We start from the raw sequence: 23,804 nt of genomic DNA on the forward strand, positions 1-23,804 counted from the left end.
CCCTTGACCATGGTTCCTAGCCTTCAGTGGCCATTCCCTCGAGGAAAGAGAGGGTTGGGGAGGGAAAATCATTAACTAGATAGTAGATAAGCGGTAACTTTGGTGAAGGGAAAGACAGTGTACAATATAGAGGAAGTCAGCACAACTTGATGAAGGCAAAGTCACAGAAGCTTCATAGAACATCCAAACACATTGAGGGGCTGGCCATTGAGGGCTAAGGACCATGGTTGAAGGTATCATCTCAGTCAACTGTCATAACAAAGTTCATAATGAAAATGTTCTACATTCTACTTTGGTGAGTAGCATCTGGGGTCTTAAAAGCTTGGGAGAGGCCATTTAAGATACATCTACTGGTCCCATCCTGCCCGGAGCCAAGGAGAATGAAGAAAACAGACACAAGTGAAATACTAGTCCAAAAGACTAACAGACCACAAGTACCATAGCCTCCACCAGCCTGAGCCCAAAAGAACTAGATGGTGCCTGGCTACTACCACCAACTGCTTTGACAGGGATCACAATAGATGGTTCAGGACAAATGTAAAACAAAATTCAAATTCACAAAAAAAAGACCAGACTTATTAGTCTGACAGACACTGAAAGGACCCCCTAAGACTATGGCCCCCAGACATCCTTTTAACTCAGAGTTGAGGCTACTCCCAAAGTTCACCCTTCAGCCAAAGATTAGACAGGTCTGTAAAACAAACAAAAACACATGTGAGGAACATGCTTCTTAGTTCAATCATTTATACAAGACCAAAAAGCAACACCTGCCCGAAAGCAATGATGAGAAGGCAGGAGGAAACAGGAAAAGTGGATGGGTGAAAACTGGAAATTAGGGTGTGGAAGGGGAGAGTGTTAACACATCATGGGGATTGCGACTAATGTCACAAAACAATTTGTGTATAAATTGCTGAATGAGAAACTAATTTGCTCAGTAAAGTTTCACCTAAAGCACAATAAAATAATAATAATAAATAGTATGCTTCGCTGTCCCTGGTACAATAAATGGTAGGCAGCTATTATCATTTCTTTTTAGGCCCTCAAACAGGAAAAAGTTATACAAATTTCTTTTAAAGAGAAAGTGTTCTTTAGATATTTAAAATTGTTTTAAAAGGTCATCTTTTTCATACAAAGTGATATATAAAAAGTATCTTTGTAAATTACTATCAAACCCTGAGGGGTACTAAAAAAACATGATTAGAGCCAATAAACAGTTTTTCTCCATTCTAGGTTACTATGCAGCGATCCCCACAGTTTGCTCCCTCATCTCCTTTACGTCTTTCTTCATTTGTCATCTAGTAAAGGCCTCTCTTGGCCACTCTATCCCTACCCTCATACCCTGATATATGTATGTATATATGTGTGTGTGTATATATATACACCTGTGTGTGTGTATTTGTGTGTTTGTATGCTCTGTTTCCTACCACTAAAACGTAAGGGCCATGAGGACAGTGCCATTCTGTTCCCTGCTATATCCTCAGCACCTAGAATAACACCTTGTACTTGACAGGTGAGCACTAAGTATTTTTTAATTAAATGAAAACATTTGCTCCTCCCTCTTCTGTGTTAAAAGAAGTCCTGGTAGCAAGCCGGTTAAGTACTCAGCTGCAAACTGAGAGATCGGTGGTTTTCCTATTCCTAAACAGGCTTAATCTACTCTATCATAAATTCTGTTTTGTATAATATATATATATATTTTTTTATAGTTTTCCAGGTGCATAGATAAAAAGGCACCGGGATTAATGAATTCTTCAAAGTTATGCCAAGAGCAAATTCAGAATTGATTTTTAGATAGTATTTGATCTTCTTGATAACACTTCAAGGAAGGAAAATGTGAACGTTCCAGTAAATAGGAAAAGCCAAAATAAACCTGAGTGTCAACTTTATAAAGCATTCAGAATTGTCACCCCGAATTTCCCTCGTTTTTCTTAAGATTTTCAAAATTTGAATTTAATGTGTTAAAATCAACTACTAAAAAGACTTACCTAATACTTACATTTTTACTTTATTTTTCCAAATCTTTATTTTTTGTCCCTAATGTAATGCCTCTTTTTTTCCTAAACTAAAAACCCTAAATTCTAGAAAAACATTTTTAGAATATTAGTACTTTTCATATAACACACATCTGGAAGAAATAGAATGAAGTATCTTTTTACCTGGATTTATGGGAAATAATCAACATGTTTTAGATTCAAACGTGAGTGGATTACTAAAAAACCAAAGAAGCAAATCACTTCAACTTTCTTAAAGCCCATCTCAGTTAATATTTCTACATATGACCAGGATCTTTGCATGCAATATGCTTTCCAGGGACTAGAGAATCAAAAAAAAAAAAAAAGAGCCCACTAAATCTGCAGCCCTACTTCCTTGAGAAAAGAGGAAAATCAAGTCTACATTTTAAGTTATGCTGGAGGATATTTATGTAATGTTATGTACTATCTCCATGGGATTTGTAAATCTAAATTCAGAAAGAACACATCATATTATAACAGTGACCTGTTCTAAAAAATATTCTTATTATGCAGTTCTAATCTATAACCTGCTACTTAAGAAAGAAAAAATTTTCATGCTTCCCCATGTGAACGTTTCTTAACCCTAACACAGAGGAAATAAAACCAAACCCACTGCCATCGAGTCAATTCCAACTCACAGTGGCCCTATAAACAGAGCAGAACTGCCCTATAGGGTTTTCAAGGCTGTAATCTTTACAGAAGCAGACTGCCACATCTCGCTCCTGAGTAGCGGCTGGGGGTTTGAACTTCCAACCTTTCGGTTCGCAGCTGAGAGCTTTAACCATGCACCACAAATGTTTTCATTTAATTAACAGATACTTACTGCTCACCTATCAAGTGCAAGGTGTTATTCTAGGTGCTGAAGACATAACAGGTAACAGAATGGCCCTGTCCTCACAGCACTTCTATTTTAGTGGTAGGAGACAGAAAGCAAACAAAAATATATATATATGATATACCAGAAATGATAAAAGCAATTGAGAAAAGTAAAGACAGAAGAATAGGGAGTATGAGGGTAGGGATACAACTTTAAATGGCAACGCCTCACTAGGTGACAAATGAAGAAAGACTTAAAGGAGATGAGGGAGCAACCTGGGGATTTCTGGTGGGAAAAGCATTCCAGGCACAGGAAGCAGGAAATACAATGGCCCTAAGGCAGGAGCCTGCCTAATGCTTTTGAAGAACAGCGGGGGCTGCCAGTATGCGGCCAGTGGAACGAGTATTTGTGAACTCACAAGTACTAAAGGGAGGAATACCTGTGGGAGAAGAGACAATGGTACAACAGGACAGCAACAAAGAGAGGTGGCAGGAAAGCTGAACAAATACACAAGGGAGTGATTATAATGATAGACCACAGAATCTAGGCTGAGACAGAACATGTGAGACACAGATGAGGGACTATGAAAAAGTTGTTGGATCAATGAATGAAAATTCCAATGAGGGGATGAATAATTCCTGGAGCTGGGAGACTAGGGGGAATTGGTAGTTAGTTAATGGAATTCTTAAAATTTAGATTGGGACCAAGGAGGAACAGTTACTGGTAATGATGAAGTTTCTAGGGTATGACCATGGGAGTGAGTGGCTGAGGTAGGGAGACAAGACCAGCAAGTGAGAAGCCAGAGTATTTGACAGATCATCTACATGGTTACTGAAAATAACAAAGAATTAAGACAGAAACAGAGTGGGAGAGTAAAGAGCCTAAAACCTTTAGGGAAGAGGGAAGAAAAAATGACCTAGTCATTGGTATAGGACAGCAGCAAAGAAAGACAGTAGATGATTCACTTCAATGATACAAGTTACAGAACTGGAAATTTTTAGGGAGGAGGGAAATCAGCATGGGAGTGCAAAGACGAGCTACAGGGACACATACTCCACCTCTAGGCCCAGTGGTAAGAAGAGTATAGCAGAGAAAACAACAACTACTTAAGAGGAATAGTGGGGAAACAATGTTTCCAAGGTGCAGCCAAATTTCTGTTAGAGACAGAAGGTAAAGGAGTATTCTGAAAGGGGTTAAGGTTATGAGAGGTTTTACTGACAAGTGATAGTAAGTTCTAAAAAGTACAGTGGAAACTGGGAGGGGTAGGAGAAGTGAGAGATTCAAGTATGTAAAGATCCTTAAGGGGATGAGAGTCTGCATGCTGACAAATGACCTGGCAGTCTTGGGCTTCTTGGTGAATGCATTCTTGGTTTCAGCCCTTGCTGAAACAAGGATAAAGCATATAACCAGAGAAGAAGGCACAATATAGAGTGTGCTGAAGGGTTTACAGGCCCAAAGTCAGTAACTTAGGCCTATTTTTCTACATATTGCCCAAATAAATGAAACGAAACAGGGATTGGGTTAGTGCCTAAGATATCTGGCTAGAATACAAAAAGGCAGACAAAATGATGAGGTTAAAAAGGGTAATGAAAATTAGCAAAAGAACATTGATCTATTTTGTCAAATCAACCAGTACAGTGGCTCCCAATGATGATTTTTAGAAAAATAGGTATCACTAGAGATATACCATATGATAACAAATTATCTAATTATTTTCTCCTCAAAAAGCACATCAAACATCACAAATATAGCAGAAGGCTTAAAGAAATTGGAGAGAGAATTTAGAATATAAAATAATAAAATGACTTGAGTCAAACTAAAGTAAACTATATCAAAACCAAAACCTCTTCTATTTAGTGTCCTGGCTTTTAAAGAAATATGGAAAAAAATCAAACTAGTCCACTTAAAATGTATGCCCATGCTGGCCCATTCCAAAAACTAACAACAACAAAAATATTCACCAAACATTAAAAGGGTTATCAGAGCTAACAATACAAAAGTTATGAAGCAGCACTCTAAAATACAAGTTTTTCATAATTCATTAGATTATAATATGAGGTAAAATGGGATAATGTGTTTAGTAAGTTCGAACTTGGTGTGTTTGATGCATAGCCGGAAATCTACCAGATTTTTAGATCAGAAAATTGATGTTAATAATTGTCTTTAAATGGTTCACTTTGTACACTGTGTAAAGCTTTTAAAAAGATTTTTTTTTTAAAAGCCAAAAGATCAAAGGCAAATTAAAGAAATCCAATTACTCCCTTCTCTTTGAAAACTCTAAGTAAGCTTAAACATTTCTAACAGCAAATTAAAAACAAGACATTTTATCATACATACTTTTGTGTGTTCATATGGAATGTCCACTGAAGGGTGGTAGCATACTATGGTCCTGCCATCAGATGTCAAAGCAAGCTCTACCTTGCTAAAAAAGAATATTTTAGAAACTGTTATATATTCAAGGCAGAATGATTATTCTTAGAGCTAAAACTGATTAAGCACAAATTCCTGGGTAGAAGATACTGTATCACTGGACTGGCAAAGCTGATACCCATATATCATAGGGGACAACTCAGATCACTCCAAAAACTAAGTCAGCTTAACTCCCACAAAAAACCCTTATGCCATCATGATTTTATCCAAATTACTCTTTTAATTGTTTTTAGCCCAACCAACCTCTTTGGAAGAGACTTTCATATGTATTGTCAGAACTTCTTTTCCTTGTCTAAAAAATGACTTTAAAAAGCTGCACAAAGGACAGTACATAGTTGAATTATTAAAGCTGAAGATCAGCAAAGCACAAAATCTCCCAGGTAAAGAATCGTCTGAATTCCAGTCATAAAGATGGTAGCTGAGCACTTTTTCTAAGGCAGCATTTCTCCAAACGCCGGTAGAACAGTAAAACTTCGAGAAACCTGCCTTAGAAAGGGTTCTGTGATCAAATAAATTTGGAAACTGTTGAATTTTATCCCTTCCCTCCATTAATATTCCTCAGAAAAACACATTTTGGGTAACACTTCTCTAAACATTTCTTCCAGGAATATTCTGGCTGGATCTTGTTCCTTTAGATACCAAATAACTAAGCCAGTTTTCCAAAGATCCTGACAACTGCTAATGTTCTTAGATCCATACGCATTCTAAGAAGCAAAACTTTCAGCTTTTATCTAACTTATGTGTTCTCTAGATGCCTGTAAAAATTAAGTTTTTTGGATTTTAATGCCAATCAGACTTGAACCAGACTGGCAATTAATTATAAAGTATATTTTAGCTAACAGAGAATAGTAAGACAGGAGGCTTTTTTACCATGACTTTAAAGTTGAATACTGTAATATGGCTATAGTGAATACTGTTATCTATTAAATGATTTTGGTGAATGATGGAGTTTTATATAATGCAAAACATTTAAAAGACTCAATCTTTATCAGGTTCAAAAAGTGTTACCTAGTCCACTTTCATCTACTAAATGTACAATTAGAATTTAAAACTAGCATCAAGAGAGTATATATTTTTACTAAAATTTGCTATATAGATTAAGAAAATACGTTAGTTTCTGCATATGACATACTGGGACAGAAAAAAAAAAGACAATGTCTTTCAAATGTCGTTCCTAATTTTCACTATAGTGACTGGAGTTGAGCAAGTACCAAATAAATGGTGAGTGAATTAAATATTTGTAATTTAGGATCATTCAATGTCAAACAAAAGCTAAGCTAAATAACTGCTTGAACTAGTAGATGTGAGCCCTAAGACAAAACTATAAAAACTGTTTAACTTTTCCATGAAAGCTAAAGCATGCTTTAGGAAGAAAAGATGAAGATATCATCTCTAACAGTATGTCTTACAACAAATTAAGTATTCACTGAAACACAATGATAATGATTTTTATTTAAAACGCTTATAAACCCAGATACTGGGTAAATAAGATCATTGAAATAATTTTTTAGAACAAAATTAAAGAAAGAATATCAGAAAAAAAATCACAAAACAAGAAATTAAGTCATTTCAGACAGCTAACTGACAGTTATTTTTTCAATTGAATTTGAATACATACCAATTATAGTCATCTGGAAGAGACGAATATGTAGATTTATGACACACAAAATATAAAACTCCATCTGCAAAGACCCCAAACAGTAAAACGGATTTAGTAAACTTCAGCATATGATCTCACAAAAATGTAAAGCTAGTTTCACTCATTCAACCAATATTTATTGTCTTTCTTATGAACCAGGTCTGTACTAGAGGCCAGGGATTCAGCAACAAATTAAGATCCAGCCCCTGCTCTCAAAGAGTGTATGTACAGTTCAGTGAGAGAGGCAAGTAAACAAATAAGTCCAATACAGAGGATAAGCACTATTAGGATGGATAAGCAACAGGAAAGAGAGGAGCATGCGGACAGGCTACCAAACACAACTGCGGAGAATCAAGAAAGCATTTCCAAAGGAGATGATGTCTAAGCTATTCTGGAGGAAGAGGAAGTAAGTAGGAGTTGACAAGGGATGAGTACAATGTTCCTTGCAGAGGGAAGTATAGGTGCCAAGGACCAAACCAAAGCAAAAACCCATTGCCATTGAGTCGGTTCCAACTCATAGGCGACCCTACAGACGGAGTAGAACCGCCCCATAGGGTTTCCAAGGAGCAGCTAGTGGATTCAAACTGCTGACCTTTTGGTTTGCAGCTAAGCTCTTAACCAATGAACCACCAGGACTTGGCCAGGGACTAGAGGTAAGAAAGAAAATCTATATGGACATTCTAAAAACGTTAGTGTAGCTGGAGTGCATAGTTCACAAAGGGGGAATGTTTAATGATAAAATATGAAAGAATTTAAAATTAACTTTTCTTAATCAAAATGCTCATCTTTCAAAGTATATTTTCCTTTTTTGGAATACCTGGGTGTTCAAGAGCCATAATTACTTTAAAAATGTCATGAAAGGTTCTCCTATGTTCAGAGAGAAGATATTTTTTTAAATATTAGAAAAAATTCAAATGCAGTGCAATATAGCTTTTTTTTAAAAAAAAAAAAAAGCAGGTATCTTGGCTAAAGCCAAGGGTCTACTCTCAACAGAATCTCTTGGTCCTTCTACATGGAGTAACCTGTTCTGTCCATCCCTTTATGACGACCTTAGTATGGAATGCTATCCCAGCTTTGTTCAAATACCATTCATCCTTCAAAGTCAAATGCTATTCATCCAGGAAGTCTTTATCCTCCTTCTCTCTAACCCTCATCGCAGGGGAAAGAATTGTCTATTTCACGTGTCCTCCAACCTACACTTCATATGACACTGCTATTGTCTTCTTTGTAGTCCTTTTTTTTTTTTCCTGCATCCGTTATTCATGTGTGTCATCTTTGAATACCTCTCCTCTACCCAAGGATTATATATATTTAGGGGTATGAATATAAATTCTTACCCTAAAGCATAAAAAATTCCTTAACAAAATTCACTGTTACAATGCAAAATTGCTCAGCAAAATGTCTACCTCAAAATTCTATTGATATTAAAATAACAAAACACAAAGAATTAAAAAATTAACTTTCAAAAGATTTATTAATTCTCAATTACCTGTGCTAATACAGAAAAGCATTTGGTAAGATAAATTAGAGAATAATGTAAAAATAATTTACATATACTTTTATTGTTTAACACTGCTAGGGAGCTTCCTAATTATGCATGAATCAGGTTTTTTTTTTTAATGTTTTCTCTGAACAGAAATCACTAGGTGATGTACACGTTCACTAAAAGAAAAAAAGTGGGAAGGCAGAGGCAGGATAGACAGAATTAAGTTTTCTATAAATAGGCAGGAGGAAAAACTCAAGGCAACTATATTCTATTTCAACTAGAATAACTCAGTAAAATTTTTACTCTGTACTTACACAGGCATTTGTTTGCACCCATATTCTACCTCATATTCTGGTTATTTCCATATATGTCTGTTTTATCTATAAGTCTAAATAAGTTCCTTACAGCCAGGAGCCACACCTTATTTATCACCATGTCTTCCACAGTGCCTAGGAATAAAAAGTGATTGCCGGTCCAAGAGACAGAATGTGCCACATAAACCAGAGACTACATCAGCCTGCGACCAGAACAGCTACATGGTGCCCAGCTATAACTGATGACTGCCCTGACAGGGAACACAACAGAGAACCCCTCAGGGAACAGGAGAGTAGTGGGATGCAGACCTCAAGTTCTTGTAAAAAGACCAGACTTAATGGTCTGAGACTAGACGGAAACCGGAGGTCATGGTCCCCAGACCTTCTGTTAGCACAAGACAGGAACCATTCCCAAAGCCAACTCTCCAGACAGGGATTGGACTGGACTATGGGATAGAAAATGATACTGGTGAGGAGTGAGCTTCTTGGATCAAGTAGACACATGAGACTATGTGGGCAGCTCCTGTCTGGAGAAGAGATGAGAGGGCAGAGGGGGTCAGGTGCTGGCGGAATGGACATGAAAATAGAGAGTGGAAAGAAGGAGTGTGCTATCTCATTAGGGGGACAGCAACTAGGAGTATACAGCAAGGTGTACATAAATTTTTGTATGAGAGGCTGACTTCATTTTGTACACTTGCACTTAAAGCACAATAAAAAATTTTTTTAACTTAATTGTTCAGTTAGTTGGGCAATATATGCCATAAAAATGGCTGCGAAGCCAGTTGTACAGAAAATAATACAATTATAACATGTTCTATAAATATGAAAAAAAAACTAAAAAAGGTGACTGCTGAGCTGCCTCTAAAATGTTAATTTCTTCATAATCAATACTAAAAAATTCATTACCTGACATTTTGCCAAAAGAAAAATTGTAGGAGTGAAAGAATCAGAAGTTCTAAATATATAATGCCAAAGTTAACAATGAAGTCAAAGCAATTTAATATGTCAAGAAGAATTTCAATGAGAGTCAGCTCTCCATAACTTATGAGCTATTCTTATTGCACATGTTTAATTGTACTTTGATAAGATCAACAAAAGCTGAAAGTGGTCCCACTTAATTTTCAAATGCTCCTACAGGAAAGGAAATATAGCAGAAAGTGTACTGGACTAACACAGGGAGACAGTTTTTGGACACAGCTCTCATTTACCAGATATGTGACCCTGGGTAAGTTTCTGAGGCCCAGAGACCTCAAATTCCTTCACCATTATAAAGAGGGTAATACCACATGGCCCATGAGGCATTGGTGGTTCAGTGGTGGAATTATCACCTTCCATGCAGGAGACCTGGGTTCTATTCCCCATCTGTCAGTGGAGGCTTGTGTACTGCTATGATGCTGAACAGGTTTCAGCAGTTTCCAGACTAAGACAGACTAGGAAGAAAGTTCTGATGATCTACTGCCAAAATTCAGCCAATGAAGACCCTACAGATCCCAACAGTCCGATTCCCAGCCAGCCTTTCGTTCGTGGGGTCACCATGAATCATGGGCGGACTAGACTGCCGCTAATAACACCAAAACCACAACTTATTTTGATGAGAGGCATAAGGACACCAAAATAAGATGGACGTGATACAAAATGTATAATCTAGTGGGAAAAGTATAGACAACTTCCAATTATCTAGAGATAGATCTGGTTTTCAGATTAACGTGTTTGAGGACTAATTGTTCTTTAGGGCATGGACTGGGTAAAAACTGATAGCCTAAACTTCCCATCAGCCTTGGGGCTAGGTTCCTGTCAGGGCAAAGGGGAAGCCAAAGGGTAGGGGTCTTTCTCTTAATTCTCAATGAATGAAAACTGCTCCCAGATAATCAAGAGCTGACTGTAGTTTTATTTTCGCTGATTTTAGTTTATAACTAAAGTCTCTTAGCAATCTCCTACTCTATTAGTTAATTCTGAGTTGATGATATGACAAATGTTGCTATGCTCAGAACCCTAAAGAAAAAGAAAGCAGGAACTGGGGAAGAGGGCAGTGACAGAATGCTTCCTTTAAGAATAGGATTGAGCAAACTTCTGAAAATTCTATTCAACAAAGGTTTTTACTGGGTATGTGAAACATCTTTTCCTTACCTCAAGTCCCCCCAAGTCCTTTGCTTATTACTCTTCTTTTACCCTAGTCTTCAAACTGCTTCTTTCCCCTCAACTCAATAAACAAACTTCCAATCACAAACGGTGGTAAGTAGGCAACACAAAGAAATAGATCAAATTCAGGGCAGAGATACATAAATAAGTTGGGTGACACAATTAACTAGGAAAAAGCAAATCTATTGTAGCCTTCTAACCATGTCTAGTTCAGAAATGGTGAACACAGATACTGTTCACAGACAGAGGAAATAGAAAATGAAAGCACGCTTGGCTGGGAAATAAGATTTTAATATTCTATTTGCTTATATGGGTCAAAGAAGCCGTGGTGGTGTAGTGGTTAAGTGCTTTGGCTGCTAAACAAAAGGTCGGCAGTTTGAATCTTCCAGGTGCTCCTTGGAAACTCTATTCTACTTGGTCCTATAGGATCACTATGAGTGGAAATCCACTCAACAGCAACGGTTTTGTTTTTTTTAATATGGGTCAGTGCTTCGACTATCAAACATGCATTAATAGGCTTTGAAGAAAATGTTAGACTACATATAATTTCTTAGGAAAGGTAGAAATTACTTTTTTTTTTTTTAAATACCTAGGTACGTAGAAAAAAAACACAAAGAGAATACGCCAAAATATTAACAGTGATTATTTACGTAAGCTGGGACTGTAAATCTGCCCTTTATTTGTTAATTTTAAGAACTATTAAAAAGTACATGAAAGCATACTAAGTACGAATGATTCAAACAAGAGAAAGTTCCCCTATACCCTTACTCCTGCCCTCAGTTAAATTCCACTCATGCTTTACACAGATAACCACTGTTTAGGCCAGACTTTTTACTCTGCATTTATACATAAACCTGTACACATACATATGTATATGGTGGATCATCTTTTAATCAAACAAGCGGGATCATATTGTTCTGTGACATGCTTTATTTCTCTTCTATTTTGAGATTTTTGCATGTTGACAACAGCTGCATGATATTCATAGTGAAGATTTCCCTTTTGATAGACATTTAGGCTTTCCCATTATTACGAACACTCCTGCAATTAACAGGCATATTCAACGACTAAAGGTATAATCAACAACTAAATGCTTTAAAATTTCTATTATAAATACGTATTCCTACAATATTTGGAAGTTTAAAACCCTTTTTAAACATTAAAACAAATCACTTACTTTGAATTGGAAATAAATGTTTCAAGACAGTTGTGTTTGATACTGCCCGTTTTACTGCTGCTACTGCCATGATGAATCAAGATGCTTATCATGTGGTATGAAAAAGGATGTTTTGAAGAAAACTGCTTTTAAAATCTGCTTTTAGGCACACCTATTTTCATCCCTGCTTAAGAGAAATAAAAATCAGTGTTACCAATGGTCAAGTGATACAATATATTTAATACAAGAATAAGATAGAAAGCAATACCTAGAACTAAGCCACCTGAAGCAAAGCTTTTAAACAACTTTACATTTCCACTCAATTTAACAGCAGGACAAAGAGCAACATAATCAAAATGTAAGACCAGAAACCCCAGAGCTATGTCTGTTATCATTTTTCTCAAATGCAAGTTCCTCAGCACCCAGTATTATTCTTTCCACTTAGTAAGTACTCAATAAATGTGTAATTGCCTTTAGAGAAATTCACTTACATAGTACATAGGGCATCCTCTCTTACATTGCTAGTGTATCTGCGTACAACCTACCAGTTATTACACCACTTAAAGTAGTATTCTGTTCCTGATTAAATGAAATATTAAAGAAGGCCTGTCATTAGCCTATTAAACACTGATTTAGAGGAACACATATAAATATACTAAAGTCCCAAATAAAATTTCAAGATTTCATTAAGACTTTTAACTTTCCAAGGTACTTTCACCACCATTTCATTTTACAGTCATATTAGTCCCGTGAGGTATCTTTATTTTGATTCATGAAGAAACTAAAACACAAAATTTAAACGGCTTGCTTCCAAGGACTTTAGAAGCAGTCACTTAAAAACTTGGAAACTTCAGTGGTAAAATGAGGATAACAATCACAACCTCCACGTTGCAAAGAAACGACATATAACCATTGTTACATCCCTTGTACTTAACTGGCCTTAGTGACTATCTGCTCCCTTTCCTTGGACAGTGATAAAACAGAATTAGGACACATGTCATACAGTCTTATTTGCAAGACTAAACTATACGGGCTGGTTCCTTGCACAGTCAGTACATTAGCACTGCTAAACCTGAGTTCATACAGTGTGCTTTTTAGTTTACAACCCGTTTTCAGACATATTACGTGCTCTGACTTTCACAAATCTGTGAAGTAGACATCTCCATTTCACAGATTAAAAACCGAGGCTCTAAGAGGTCAAACATTCTGCTAATGCGTGGCACGGGTGGGACGCAAACTCATGTCTTGTGCCTATGAGTCCAAGAACAAAACATATTGGGGGACATTAGGTCCCCTCTGTCCGAGGCCACTGCAGAGGCAAGCACACCCAGCTGGGGGGTCAGATCAGAGGCAAGCACACCCAGCTGAAGGGTCAGATTATCCACACACACCACCCCCAAGACAATTTCAGTGGGTCGGTCCTTGGCCCAGAATTCAAGCCCCGAGGCAAAAAGCTACGGGGTCTCGGAGGGTCCAAGGGCTAAGGAACAGGCTACCAGGAACACAGGGACAGACACGGAAGACGTTGACCTGGAGAGGTCCCTGGAGCCACGAGCTCCACCAGCTTCACCAGGGCAGCCAGCCCGGCACGAGAAGAACTCTACGTGAAGCACGCGACTATACAGCGGCTCTTCTGGAGGACGGACAGAGCCTGAGGAATGCAGGTGGCTTCTTCCTGCCGCGAACGACGGGCAGGAGACCTCGACACCTGCCGATAAACCTTCTGGGCCTGCCCAGCAACTCAAAACTACTCGACCGGAGGAGTAGAGGGAAGCGGTTACCTTGACAGCTCTTCACAGGGAACCCGCCATCTTGTCTCAATCCGGCTCCTACGAGATACCGCCCGCGCCCTTCCCAGGCCGCGAGGCACTCTGGGAAGTGTAGTCTCCGCGGGAAAGTGGCCCCGGTGCCGCGGAACGGTAGGGACTGACCCTACGCTCTTCCGCTTTTAGCTGCAGTAGCGTGGCGGCAACGTTTCCTGTTGTACCCCCCCCCCAAAAAAGTTACGACCACAATCACACATCCTTAAATTATAACAAGCATTATTTTTTAAAATTATGCCAATATTCAGAGGAGCGCGAGATCGCTCATTGATGAGTGAGTCATGATTTCCCAGAGCAAGAGACATTCCAAGGAAACAAAAGTGGAGGGGTTAGGATTTGGGCTTTTGAAATGAGGTGAGGAGGCCCTCTGAGATCAAAGCCCAGGTTACCCATTATGGGAGAGAAAAAATGTACAGAATCCTGGACCTTGCCTTCTATTTTGGGAGGGAGAAAAGATCCCTGATTCTTGGCACTTTCTGGTCTCACTCTTCTGGCCAGCATAACCCTGATACCAAAACTAGACGAAGACACCAAAAGAAAAGAAAATGACAGACCAATATCTCTTACGAATACTAGTGAATAGAATCCAACAACATACATAAAAAGTCATACACCATGACCAAGTGGAATTTTTTCCAGGAATTAGAGATGGTTCAACATTAGAAAATCAACCAATGTAACACACCACATCAGTAGTACAAAGGAAAAGAATCCCATGATCATCTCTATGGATGTAGAAGTACTTGATAAAATCTAACACCCTTTCTTGATAAAAAGCCTTCAGGAAGACTGGAATAGAAGGGAAGTTCCTCAGTATAATTCAGGGCATATACAAAAAGCCAACAGATCTGGATCAAGAACCATTTCAGAAAGGACCACACCATTAAAATAGCCTCAGCCACCCTTATCCCCTCCTTTATTTTCCTTCATAACACTTACCACTATCTGACATTATCGTTTGTTTAATGTCTCTCTCCTACACTTGTTGAAGAACAAAATTAATAACAGACATCTTCCTTTGGTTTTAAGTTTTTTCTTATCTACATAACCAAATACCAAACAAACCAAACCCATTGACATGAAGTAGATTCATTGCAACCCCGTAAGACAGAGTAGAACTGTCCCATAGGGTTTCCAAGGCTGTAAATCTTTACAGAAGCAGATTGCCACATCTTTCTTGCAAGGAATGACTGTGAGTTCCAGCCGCCAACCTTTCAGTTGGCAGCTGAGCGCTTTAACCACTGCACCACCAGGGATCCTACTAAACCAAAGATTAACCATGAAAAGCCTGACCTAAACTTCAAAAGCCTGCCAGAAATTGCTCTATAGCAATGCAAATTTGTCTTACCCTGCTAGAAAAGGATTGTCATTAAACCATTACCTCGTAATTTAAATCTCAAAAGGTCTCGTGGCTGCAGGTGGGTGGAGAGCCAAATTATTAGCAGCCAAGCCAGGGGAAAAAAAAAAGCCAGAAGTAACCTGATATCAGTTGATCTCAGTAAAGGGGAAAGCCAAAAACAAAACCCATTGCCGTAGATCGATTCTGACTCCTAGTGTGACTCTATAGGACAGAGAGAGTAGAACTCTTCATAGTGACCCTATACGACGACCTTTTGGTTAGCAGATGTAGCTCCTAACCAGTATGCCACCAAGGTTTCCAGTAAAGGGGGAAAGGCAGGGTTTAATCAATCATACTGAGATTAAAAAAAAATTAGACAATGGTTAATCTGTACTTCTCTCTTTTTCTCACTGTGCCCTGGTGGTGCAGTGGTTAAGAGCTAGGCTGCTAACCAGAAAGGTCAGCAGTTTGAATCCACCAGCCTCTCCTTGGAAACCCTGTGGGGTAGTTCTACCACGTCCTGTATGGTCATGCTTTAGGAAATAATACTGGAGTCGTTATTCCCTGTCCTTGAGCATAGAGAATGTGACTCAGCTGGAACTGGGCTCACAAGGACTCACAAGGACACATCAACTGGGCCCTGAGGTATAAAGACAACAGATAGAATAATCTTGGAAAATGTCGTTTAGGGGAACTTTCACATAAGCTGGAAGCCCTGGTGGCGTAGTGGTTAAGTGCTACAGCTGCTAACCAAAAGGTTAGCAGTTCGAATCTGCCAGGCGCTCCTTCAAAACTCTACCGGGCAGTTCTACTCTGTCCTATGGGATCACTATGAGTCAGAATCTTGGTTTCACACAAGCCAGAACACAAAAGACTTCCCACTCTTATCTTTTTCTGTTAACATATAGTGAATAGAAATTTGTTGGACTGATGAAGACCCTCCTGACTGTCCTTACTGAAACCTGTACCAATGATTGTTAAGAAAGATAATTCAAAATGTAGGATGACAGTTTCTAGCCAATCTGTGAAAAGTGAAGCTCTCAATGGTTTTGTCCATTTGTAGTGTTAATGTATACTGATGACTCTGTAACCTTCCTTGGACTTGGGCAGCCATGGCTATGACAGCATGCTTGTGTTTTCCCACTTGTCTATTCTGTAATAATCTCTTTGGACTCGGGCAGACATGGCTGTGACAGCACGCTTGTCCGTTTTCCCACTTCTGTCTATTTTGTAGTATTTCTCTGCACTCGGGCAGACATGGCTCTAGCAGCATGCTTGTCCACTTCCCGCTTTTGTCTTTTTGAATATATACCAAATAAAACTTTCTTTTTGCTTTACTAAACTTTGTGATTTTTTTCCCCTACAACAGTCAGTATGAGTCAGAATTGACCCATGAGTTTGGCTTGCTGTTTTTTTCTCTTCATAAGTCCCACTGTACTTACCCTCTTCAAGCCGTTTGCTTTTTCTGGAATCAAAACAGTCTCCCTATATGCATATAGAATAACTGCTCAGAATAAACCTTACGTTCAAGTTTCAGTGAGTTTCGATTATTTTTAAAACACTAAACACAAACTCCATAAAGGTAGGAACATGTATCTGTCTTAGTCCACACTGTATACAACCCTGACTACTACAACTGTGGCTCATTGTAGCCCTTTGAGAAATAACTCTTGAATGAAATAAACAATTAGATAACACTGCAAATATCCAAGATAATAGATGATTGATTTCTAAAGCAGAAGCTTAGGTAGGAGCCCTCATACCCCATGATTTGCAAGTTTTTGTGTATATGCGCGTTTTTCTTTGAAAAGTATCCATTGTATTTTAGGGCCTCCCCTGGTGGTATAGTGGTTAAGTGCTATGGCTGCTAACCAAAGGGTTGGCAGTTTGAATCCGCCAGATGCTCCTTGGAAACTCTGTGGGGCTGTTCTACTCTGTCCTATAGGGTCACTATGCGACTGGGTTTTTGTTTATAAATTCTATAAACTCCTCAAAGAGCCCTGGTGGTAAGACAGGGAACAGATGGCCCCCCAAATTTGCAAACAAAGTAACAGGAAATGGACCAGGGCGCAGAAACAAAGCCATTCCCCAGAATAATGGGGCAGGCTATCAGAGAATAGCCCACAAACTCCTTTACAGTTGTTTTACAGGAGCAGCTGGATAAAACCAGCCCCAAGGACATGCCCAGAACATCCACCTGTGACTGCTGTGTGACCTTTCACCAAGGGCAGTGAGGGGCAGCAGCAGCAGCAGCGGAAAATCGAACTTGGGGAGCAAGAGACTGCACAGGCACAACACCCCATAATAAGTCCTGCTACAAATCCCAGAGGCCTCCGGGACAGAAGCCATCTTAGAAAGCTGCTGCCAATGCACCTTAGTTAACCTATCCCCACCCAAAACAGGCTACTTGCTGGAAAACCCCGCCTATGCCTGTGAATAAACATGAAACTTTTCTCACCCAAGAACTTTAAAAAACCTGGATGGGTCTTCTGTGAGACTGGGGTAAGCTTTGCTTTAGGCCCTCCTCATCTCCGCTTGCAAGTATCTTCAATAAAGCTTTGCTCCTGTGGAAAACCCATGGTGCCTTACCTGCTCATTGTTGACCAGTGAGAGGCAAGAACCTTATTCCGGTAACAGTAGCTCAGTGGTTAAGCGCTTGGCTGCTAACCGAAAGATCGCAAGCCAAGCCCACCAGCCTCTCTGTGGGAGATGGATATTGAAGTCTGCTTCTGTAAAAATTTACAGCCTTGGAAACCCGATAGAGAAGCTTACTCTGCCCTATAGAGTCCCTGTGAGTTGGAATTGACAAGCATGGGTTTGGTTTTTTGTATAAAGTCCTCAAAAAGTTAAGGACCATAGTCCAGAAGCGAAAGTATTGAAAGTAGTTGAACATAAATTCAGAATAAAGAAAAACAAATGTGGGCTTCTGTGGTGTCTCATTGTCCCACAAAATACCAGGTACCTTCTTGCTGTTAATCTTTGCTCATGTGGAAGGCCATATAGAGGGCCCATCTCTGTCCTTCCCAATCTTGCCCATCCTTTAAAGCCACCCTTTGATGACTTTCTGGGCTATACTATAGGAAAGGACAGAAAGAAACAGATTTAAATGAACAATTAACTGGACTTGTTGGACATTCACTGTGTGAGACAAAAGAGGGATTAAGACAGGGAGCAAAGGCCCTGAGATCAGAGGGTGCTTATTTGAAAAATAGCAAAGAGATTGGTGTGGTTAGAGGAGAAGCAAGTAAAAGAGAAATAGGCTATACTACCAGGGAGGTAAAAAGGTGTAGAGTGTAGAACCCAGAGACTTAGTAAGACAGGGCACAGAGGGGCCCCCAAATCTACAAACAAAGTAACAAGAAATGGGTCAGGGCACAGAAACAAAGCCATTCCCCAGAACAATGGGTCAGGGTATCTAAAAATAGCACGCAAACTTCTTTAAAGTTGCCTTTCAGAAGCAGCTGGAGAACACCAGGCCCAGAGACATGGCAGAACATCCATCTGTGACCGCTGTGTGACCTTCCACCAGGGGCAGTGAGGGGCTACAGCCCCAGCCGGGGAATCAAACCTGGAGAGCAAGAGACTGTGCAGGCGCAACACCCCATCATAAGTTCCGCTACGAATCCCAGAGGCCTCCAGAACAGGAGCCATCTTGGAAAGCTACTGCGGGCACCTTAGTTAACACATCCCCGCCTATGTCTGTGAATAAACATCAATCTTTTCCCAAAGAACTTTTAAAAATTCAGGCCCATCTTTTGTTTTCTGAGATGAGGGTAAGCGTTGCTCTAGGCACTCCTCGTCTCCTCTTGCAAGCCTCTTCAATAAAGCTTTGCTCATGTAGAAAACTATGCGCCTTACCTGCTCATTCTTGACCAGTGAGAGGCAAGAACCTTATTCCAGTAACAGGATGGATCAAAGATGACTCTGGAAGTGAAGTTTTGATTATTGTGTGCTGAGTGGGTACCACTGCCCAACAAGGACATTCATTAGTGGAGCCAGGGAAGATCTCACAAAATTGAGATCAGAAAAGACACCGTGTGGGTGGGGAGAAAGGACAACTTGAACAAAAGCCAGAAGGAAATAGCTTACCATATTTTGCAGTATGGTGGGCAATGTAGAGGAGAGTGGCAGGAGATGAGGTGGGTAAGAGCCAGGTCATGCTGGGCTTTTATCACACAGAACTAGGACCCAGGCCTTACTTGAAGATTTTATTCTAAATGCGGTAGGGAATCATCGAAGAGTTTTAACGTAAAAGGAGTAATATGACATGGGTTTTTAAAAGGTTACTCTGGCTGCTGTGAGTAGAGAATGCTGTGGGAGGGATAGCTGGTGTCGGAATTGGTAAAAAGGTTGTGGGGTGGAGGTGTGTTTGACCTCCATCTCATAGGAATAAGCCTTGGGCTGCTGGTGCTGATGAGTCTCTATCCTTCCCCTTGTGAGGTTAGACTAGGAAGTTAGACACCCCCGCACCATCACTTTTACAGTTGGCGTCAAGAGTGAGGCTCATTGCAATGGCTCCAGAGTCATAGAAGTGTTACCACAATTTCGCGAGTTACAGCCACTTGTTGCAAACAGCCAATGCTTTTTTTTTTTTAATTTTTATTGTGCTTAAGGTGAAAGTTTACAAATGAAGTCGGACTCATACAAAAATTTACAAACACCTTGCTATATACTCCTAATTGCTCTTCCCCTAATGAGACAGCACACCCCTTCCCTCCACTTTCTCTTTTTGTGTCCATTCGGCCAGCTTCTGTCCCCCTCTACCCTCTCATCTCTCCTTCAGACAGTAGATACCAACATAGTCTCGTGTGTCTACTTGATCCAAACAGCTCATTCTTTACAAGTATCATTGTCTATCCCATAGTCCCGTCCAATCCCTGTCTGAAGAGTTGAACAGCCAATTCTTGAAACACAGGCGAGGTGGGTAGCAAGAGCTTTACTGTATGTACCGATATATGGAGACAGAGGGGAATGATCTCCTAAAGCTGTCTGTCTCGAGAAACTGGAGGCCAGCTAGGGTTTTAAAGGGAAAAAGGGCCATAGGTTTTCCCATAGGTTTTCGGAATTTGTACAATGTCCCTTCTCTTTCTGTTTGGTTTCAGTGGTCCCATCTCAAACATGTTGGTCTTTTCCTGCCATTATCCCATTAGCCCAGGGGGTGTCTGGTGCCATCCTGATGAGCATTATCCTATCTGACAAGCTTAGATCAATATCACTTGCTTTTCCACGGTCCTAGGGGAAACATTGGTTAACATTTAGGTTTTAGAGGGGCTAACAGCAAAATCATACTTGGGTACAGAGACAAGCTAGGGAAGGGAAAGAAAAGACAGAAGAAAGGAAAAAAAAAGGCACAGGTACTGTTCAAGATATGGCTGAGCAGCCTGTTTCAGGAGCATGAGACTTTATAAGAGAAAGAATGAAGGAGTGTGGGAAGTGAAACTTACAGTTCTTAGATGGTTACTTTGGTTGTTACCTATAATGACTGAAAGGAAAGTAAGAGCAGAGGGAGACCTCACTACCACCAAGAAAGAACAGCTAGGAGTGGAGTGTGTCCTTTGGCCCCAGGATACCTGCGGCGAGAATCTCCTAGACCCAGAAGAGAAAGCTGTAACAGATGGCACAAGACAGCAAGAAGAAGTGGCAACAATGGAACCAAGAGTCCAGCATGAGATGGTGCAGTCGGCTTCCTGGCCCACAGAGCAAGGCAGTTACAGTGGGCATGCGAACCCATGGAGCAAGAGAGGTGAGTGCTTTTGGGCAGGAGCCTTTCTGGCAGAGTGGGTTCCCTCCAGGCACTTGCTGATACAGCTAAAGATCTTTATTTATAACACTTGCCCAAGCAGGGCAGAGGCCGGGCTGAGGGGCCAGCTGAGGGCCTGAGAGAGAGGCCTGCCTGTGGGTATGGCTGAGAAAAGGCTGTCCTGATCAAAGAACTGTATCCTGAATTATATAACCTGTTGCTTCTTTAATAAGTCCCATAACTGTGAGTATGGACTGTGAGTTCTGTGTGGCCATTGAAACAAATTATGGAACCTATCAGAGAAGAAGAGAGTACCATGGGAGAGACGGCTGGTGTGGGAATTGGCAAAAAGCTTAAAGGGTAGAGGTATGTTTGACCTCTACCTCATGGGAATCAGCCTTGGGCTGTTGATGCTAATAGCCGTTCTCCCCTTTGCCCCCGTGAAGTTAGAGGGGGTCAGGCTGCTGCCATGCCGTTTTTACACATACCTATTAGCCCACCCAATTTAGAAATGAGACTCTGAATCCAGAAGAGAAGTGTTGGACAGGAAACTGGGGAGGTGAGTCCCTTGGCCTCCTTCCTTGCCCAGCTCCAGAATGTCAGTGCCCTTTGTTCCACGGTGTTTTCTGAGCCTGGTATGCAGGTTTCCCTGTGATCATATGAACCACCTGATGTCCTCCCAATGAATTCCTTTTCTATTTAAGTTGGCCCGAGCCAGTTTCTGTACCTGTAACCAAGAACTCCATCTAAAATAGTATTTCACATTTATTCTGTGCAAATTTAATTAATATGGCGCTCCATTCATGCTCCATGAGGGTGGGTTCTGTGTCTGATTTTACTCATCATTTTACCTGCTGAGTCCAGCACAGTGCCTGACACTTAGTGGGCACTCAATAAATGTTTATTGAATAACTGAATTAATGAAGCTGTCCCTGTATTTATATACCTCAATTATAGACCTTATCGCATCAAATTGTATTAATTTGTTTAAATGCCTATTTCCCCTTTGTTGGAGTCTGTGGGTGGTATAAACGGTTACCATACTTGGCTGCTGTTGTAGGCTGGGTTCCCTAGAGAAGCAAAACCAGTAAAGCATATAAATATATACATGGAGAGATTTCTATCAAGGAAACAGCTCATGCAATTGTAGAGGCTAGAACGTCCTAAATCTGTGTTTCTCGGTTCACGTAGCTGCAGGGGCTGGCGAATACCAGCTCGGCAGGTCGGAGAGTAGGGCTCCTGCTCTCAGGCTGTGAAGATCTACGAATTCCAAGATCTGCAGATAAGCTGATAGCTCAAACCCCAAGAGCCAGAGGTCAGATGAAAAGGAGGCAAGAGTAAGCAAAAAAGCCAGAATATCTGCTTATACTCAAATACAGGCCACACCCCCAAAGAAACTTCCTTTCAACTGATTGGCTACTCAAAGCAGATTCAATCATGGGAGCGATCACACATAAACACTGAAAATCATGGCCCAGCCAAGTTGGCACACAATCTTAACGATCAGAGTTGGTAACCAAAATGTAGGAGATTTAAGTCCAGCAAGAGGTGCCTCAGAAGAAAGTCCTGTCGATCTACTTCTGAAAAATCAGCCACTGAAAACTCTATGGAGCATAGTTCTCCTTTGACACACACATGAATCAGAGTCAACTTGACAGCAACTGGTAGCTGGTTTCCGTTTTAGAAATCAGAGATCCTACCTTGTTCATTTTTTAAAATCAGTTCCTAGGGAGGATCTAGGATATAATAGGTGGAGAATGCAGGAAAGACGGAATATGGGCAAGTCATTACGATACTGCTGGGCACACAGCAAAGAAGAACATGGTTCTCCCTGTCTTAAAGAGGTGCACACCACATTGAGGGAAATAGGTGAAGAGTTCATTACGAGTAAACATTTGTTAGAACGTAAAAGTACAAGGTGTTTTAGGAGCAAGGGGGAGACTTCCCAGAGGAGGTCAAGAGACCAGCATGTAGAAGGAAGATTGTGTGAAAAGGCAAAATGATGTGGAAATTACGATATAAGAGTGCACGTATGGTCCATTACAGGAAATGCAAAGCAATGATGAGACCAGCCAGATTGCGGTCCGAGGTTACAACGGTTGTGATAGAAAATGGGCAGTAGGTTAAGAAAACAAACCTCTAGTAACCAAAAGTCTGAATCAAGTGGTTTTGTGATTAGAAGTGAAGACGAGCATGTTTTCTTTGAATTTGGAAGAATGAACTGGCCTGCTCAGCCCTGTCTCCCTCTTCTCTGTCTTCTCCCCTTCCCTTTTTCTCCCTTTTCATCTCTTCTCTCCTTTCCCTCTTCTTTCTTTCTCCCCTTTTTTGATTAAAAAAAATTATTGTGGTAAAATGTATATGAAATGTGTCACTTTAACCATTTTAGTGTGCAGTTCAGTGACGTTAATCACACTTGCAGTGTTGTACAACCGTCACCACTCTCCATTTTCAAACATTTTTCATCACCTGAAATGCAAACTCAGTATCCATTAAGCAGTAAGGTTCCATTCTCCCCTCCCCAGCCTCTGATAACTACTCCTTGTTTTGTTTTTGTTTTGTTTTTTATTGTACTTTGGATGAAAGTTTACAGAGCAAACAAGTTTCTCATAAAACAGTACACATATTATTTTATGACATTGGTTAATAACCCCACAACATGTCGACACTCTCCTTTCTCAACCTTGGGTTCCCTATTACCAGCTTTCCTGTCGCTTCCTGCCTTCTAGTCCTTGCCACAGGGCTGGTCTTATTTAGTCTCATTTTATTCCATGGGCCTGTCCACTTTTTGGCCAAAGGGTGAACCTCAGGAGTGACTTCACTACTGAGCTGAAAGGGTATCTCGGGGCCATACCTTCAGGGTTTCTCCAGTCTCTGCCAAGCCAGCCAGTCTGGTCTTTCTTTTTGAGTTA

The 23,804-nt window shown here is 40.2% G+C and overlaps 1 protein-coding gene across 2 annotated transcripts in view; it reads right to left on the reverse strand.

The window, feature by feature from the left end:
• MRPL42 (mitochondrial ribosomal protein L42) overlaps nt 1–13,876 on the reverse strand; it is a 38,173-nt gene extending 24,297 nt beyond the window's left edge. Inside the window, exons 1-4 of one of the 2 annotated variants that reach the window (XM_023559667.2) lie at nt 13,524–13,758; nt 12,015–12,177; nt 6,878–6,941; nt 5,167–5,251 (exon numbers count right to left, since the gene is read on the reverse strand). In XM_023559667.2, the coding sequence (XP_023415435.2) occupies nt 5,167–5,251; nt 6,878–6,941; nt 12,015–12,084 (219 nt within the window). In that variant the 5' untranslated portion in view covers nt 12,085–12,177; nt 13,524–13,758. The other variant, XM_003405614.4, reaches the window with a different exon arrangement.
• Nucleotides 13,877–23,804: the final 9,928 nt, after the last annotated feature.

This window comes from Loxodonta africana, chromosome 4 (assembly GCF_030014295.1).
Source record: "Loxodonta africana isolate mLoxAfr1 chromosome 4, mLoxAfr1.hap2, whole genome shotgun sequence".
Classification (NCBI taxonomy): Eukaryota; Metazoa; Chordata; class Mammalia; order Proboscidea; family Elephantidae; genus Loxodonta; species Loxodonta africana.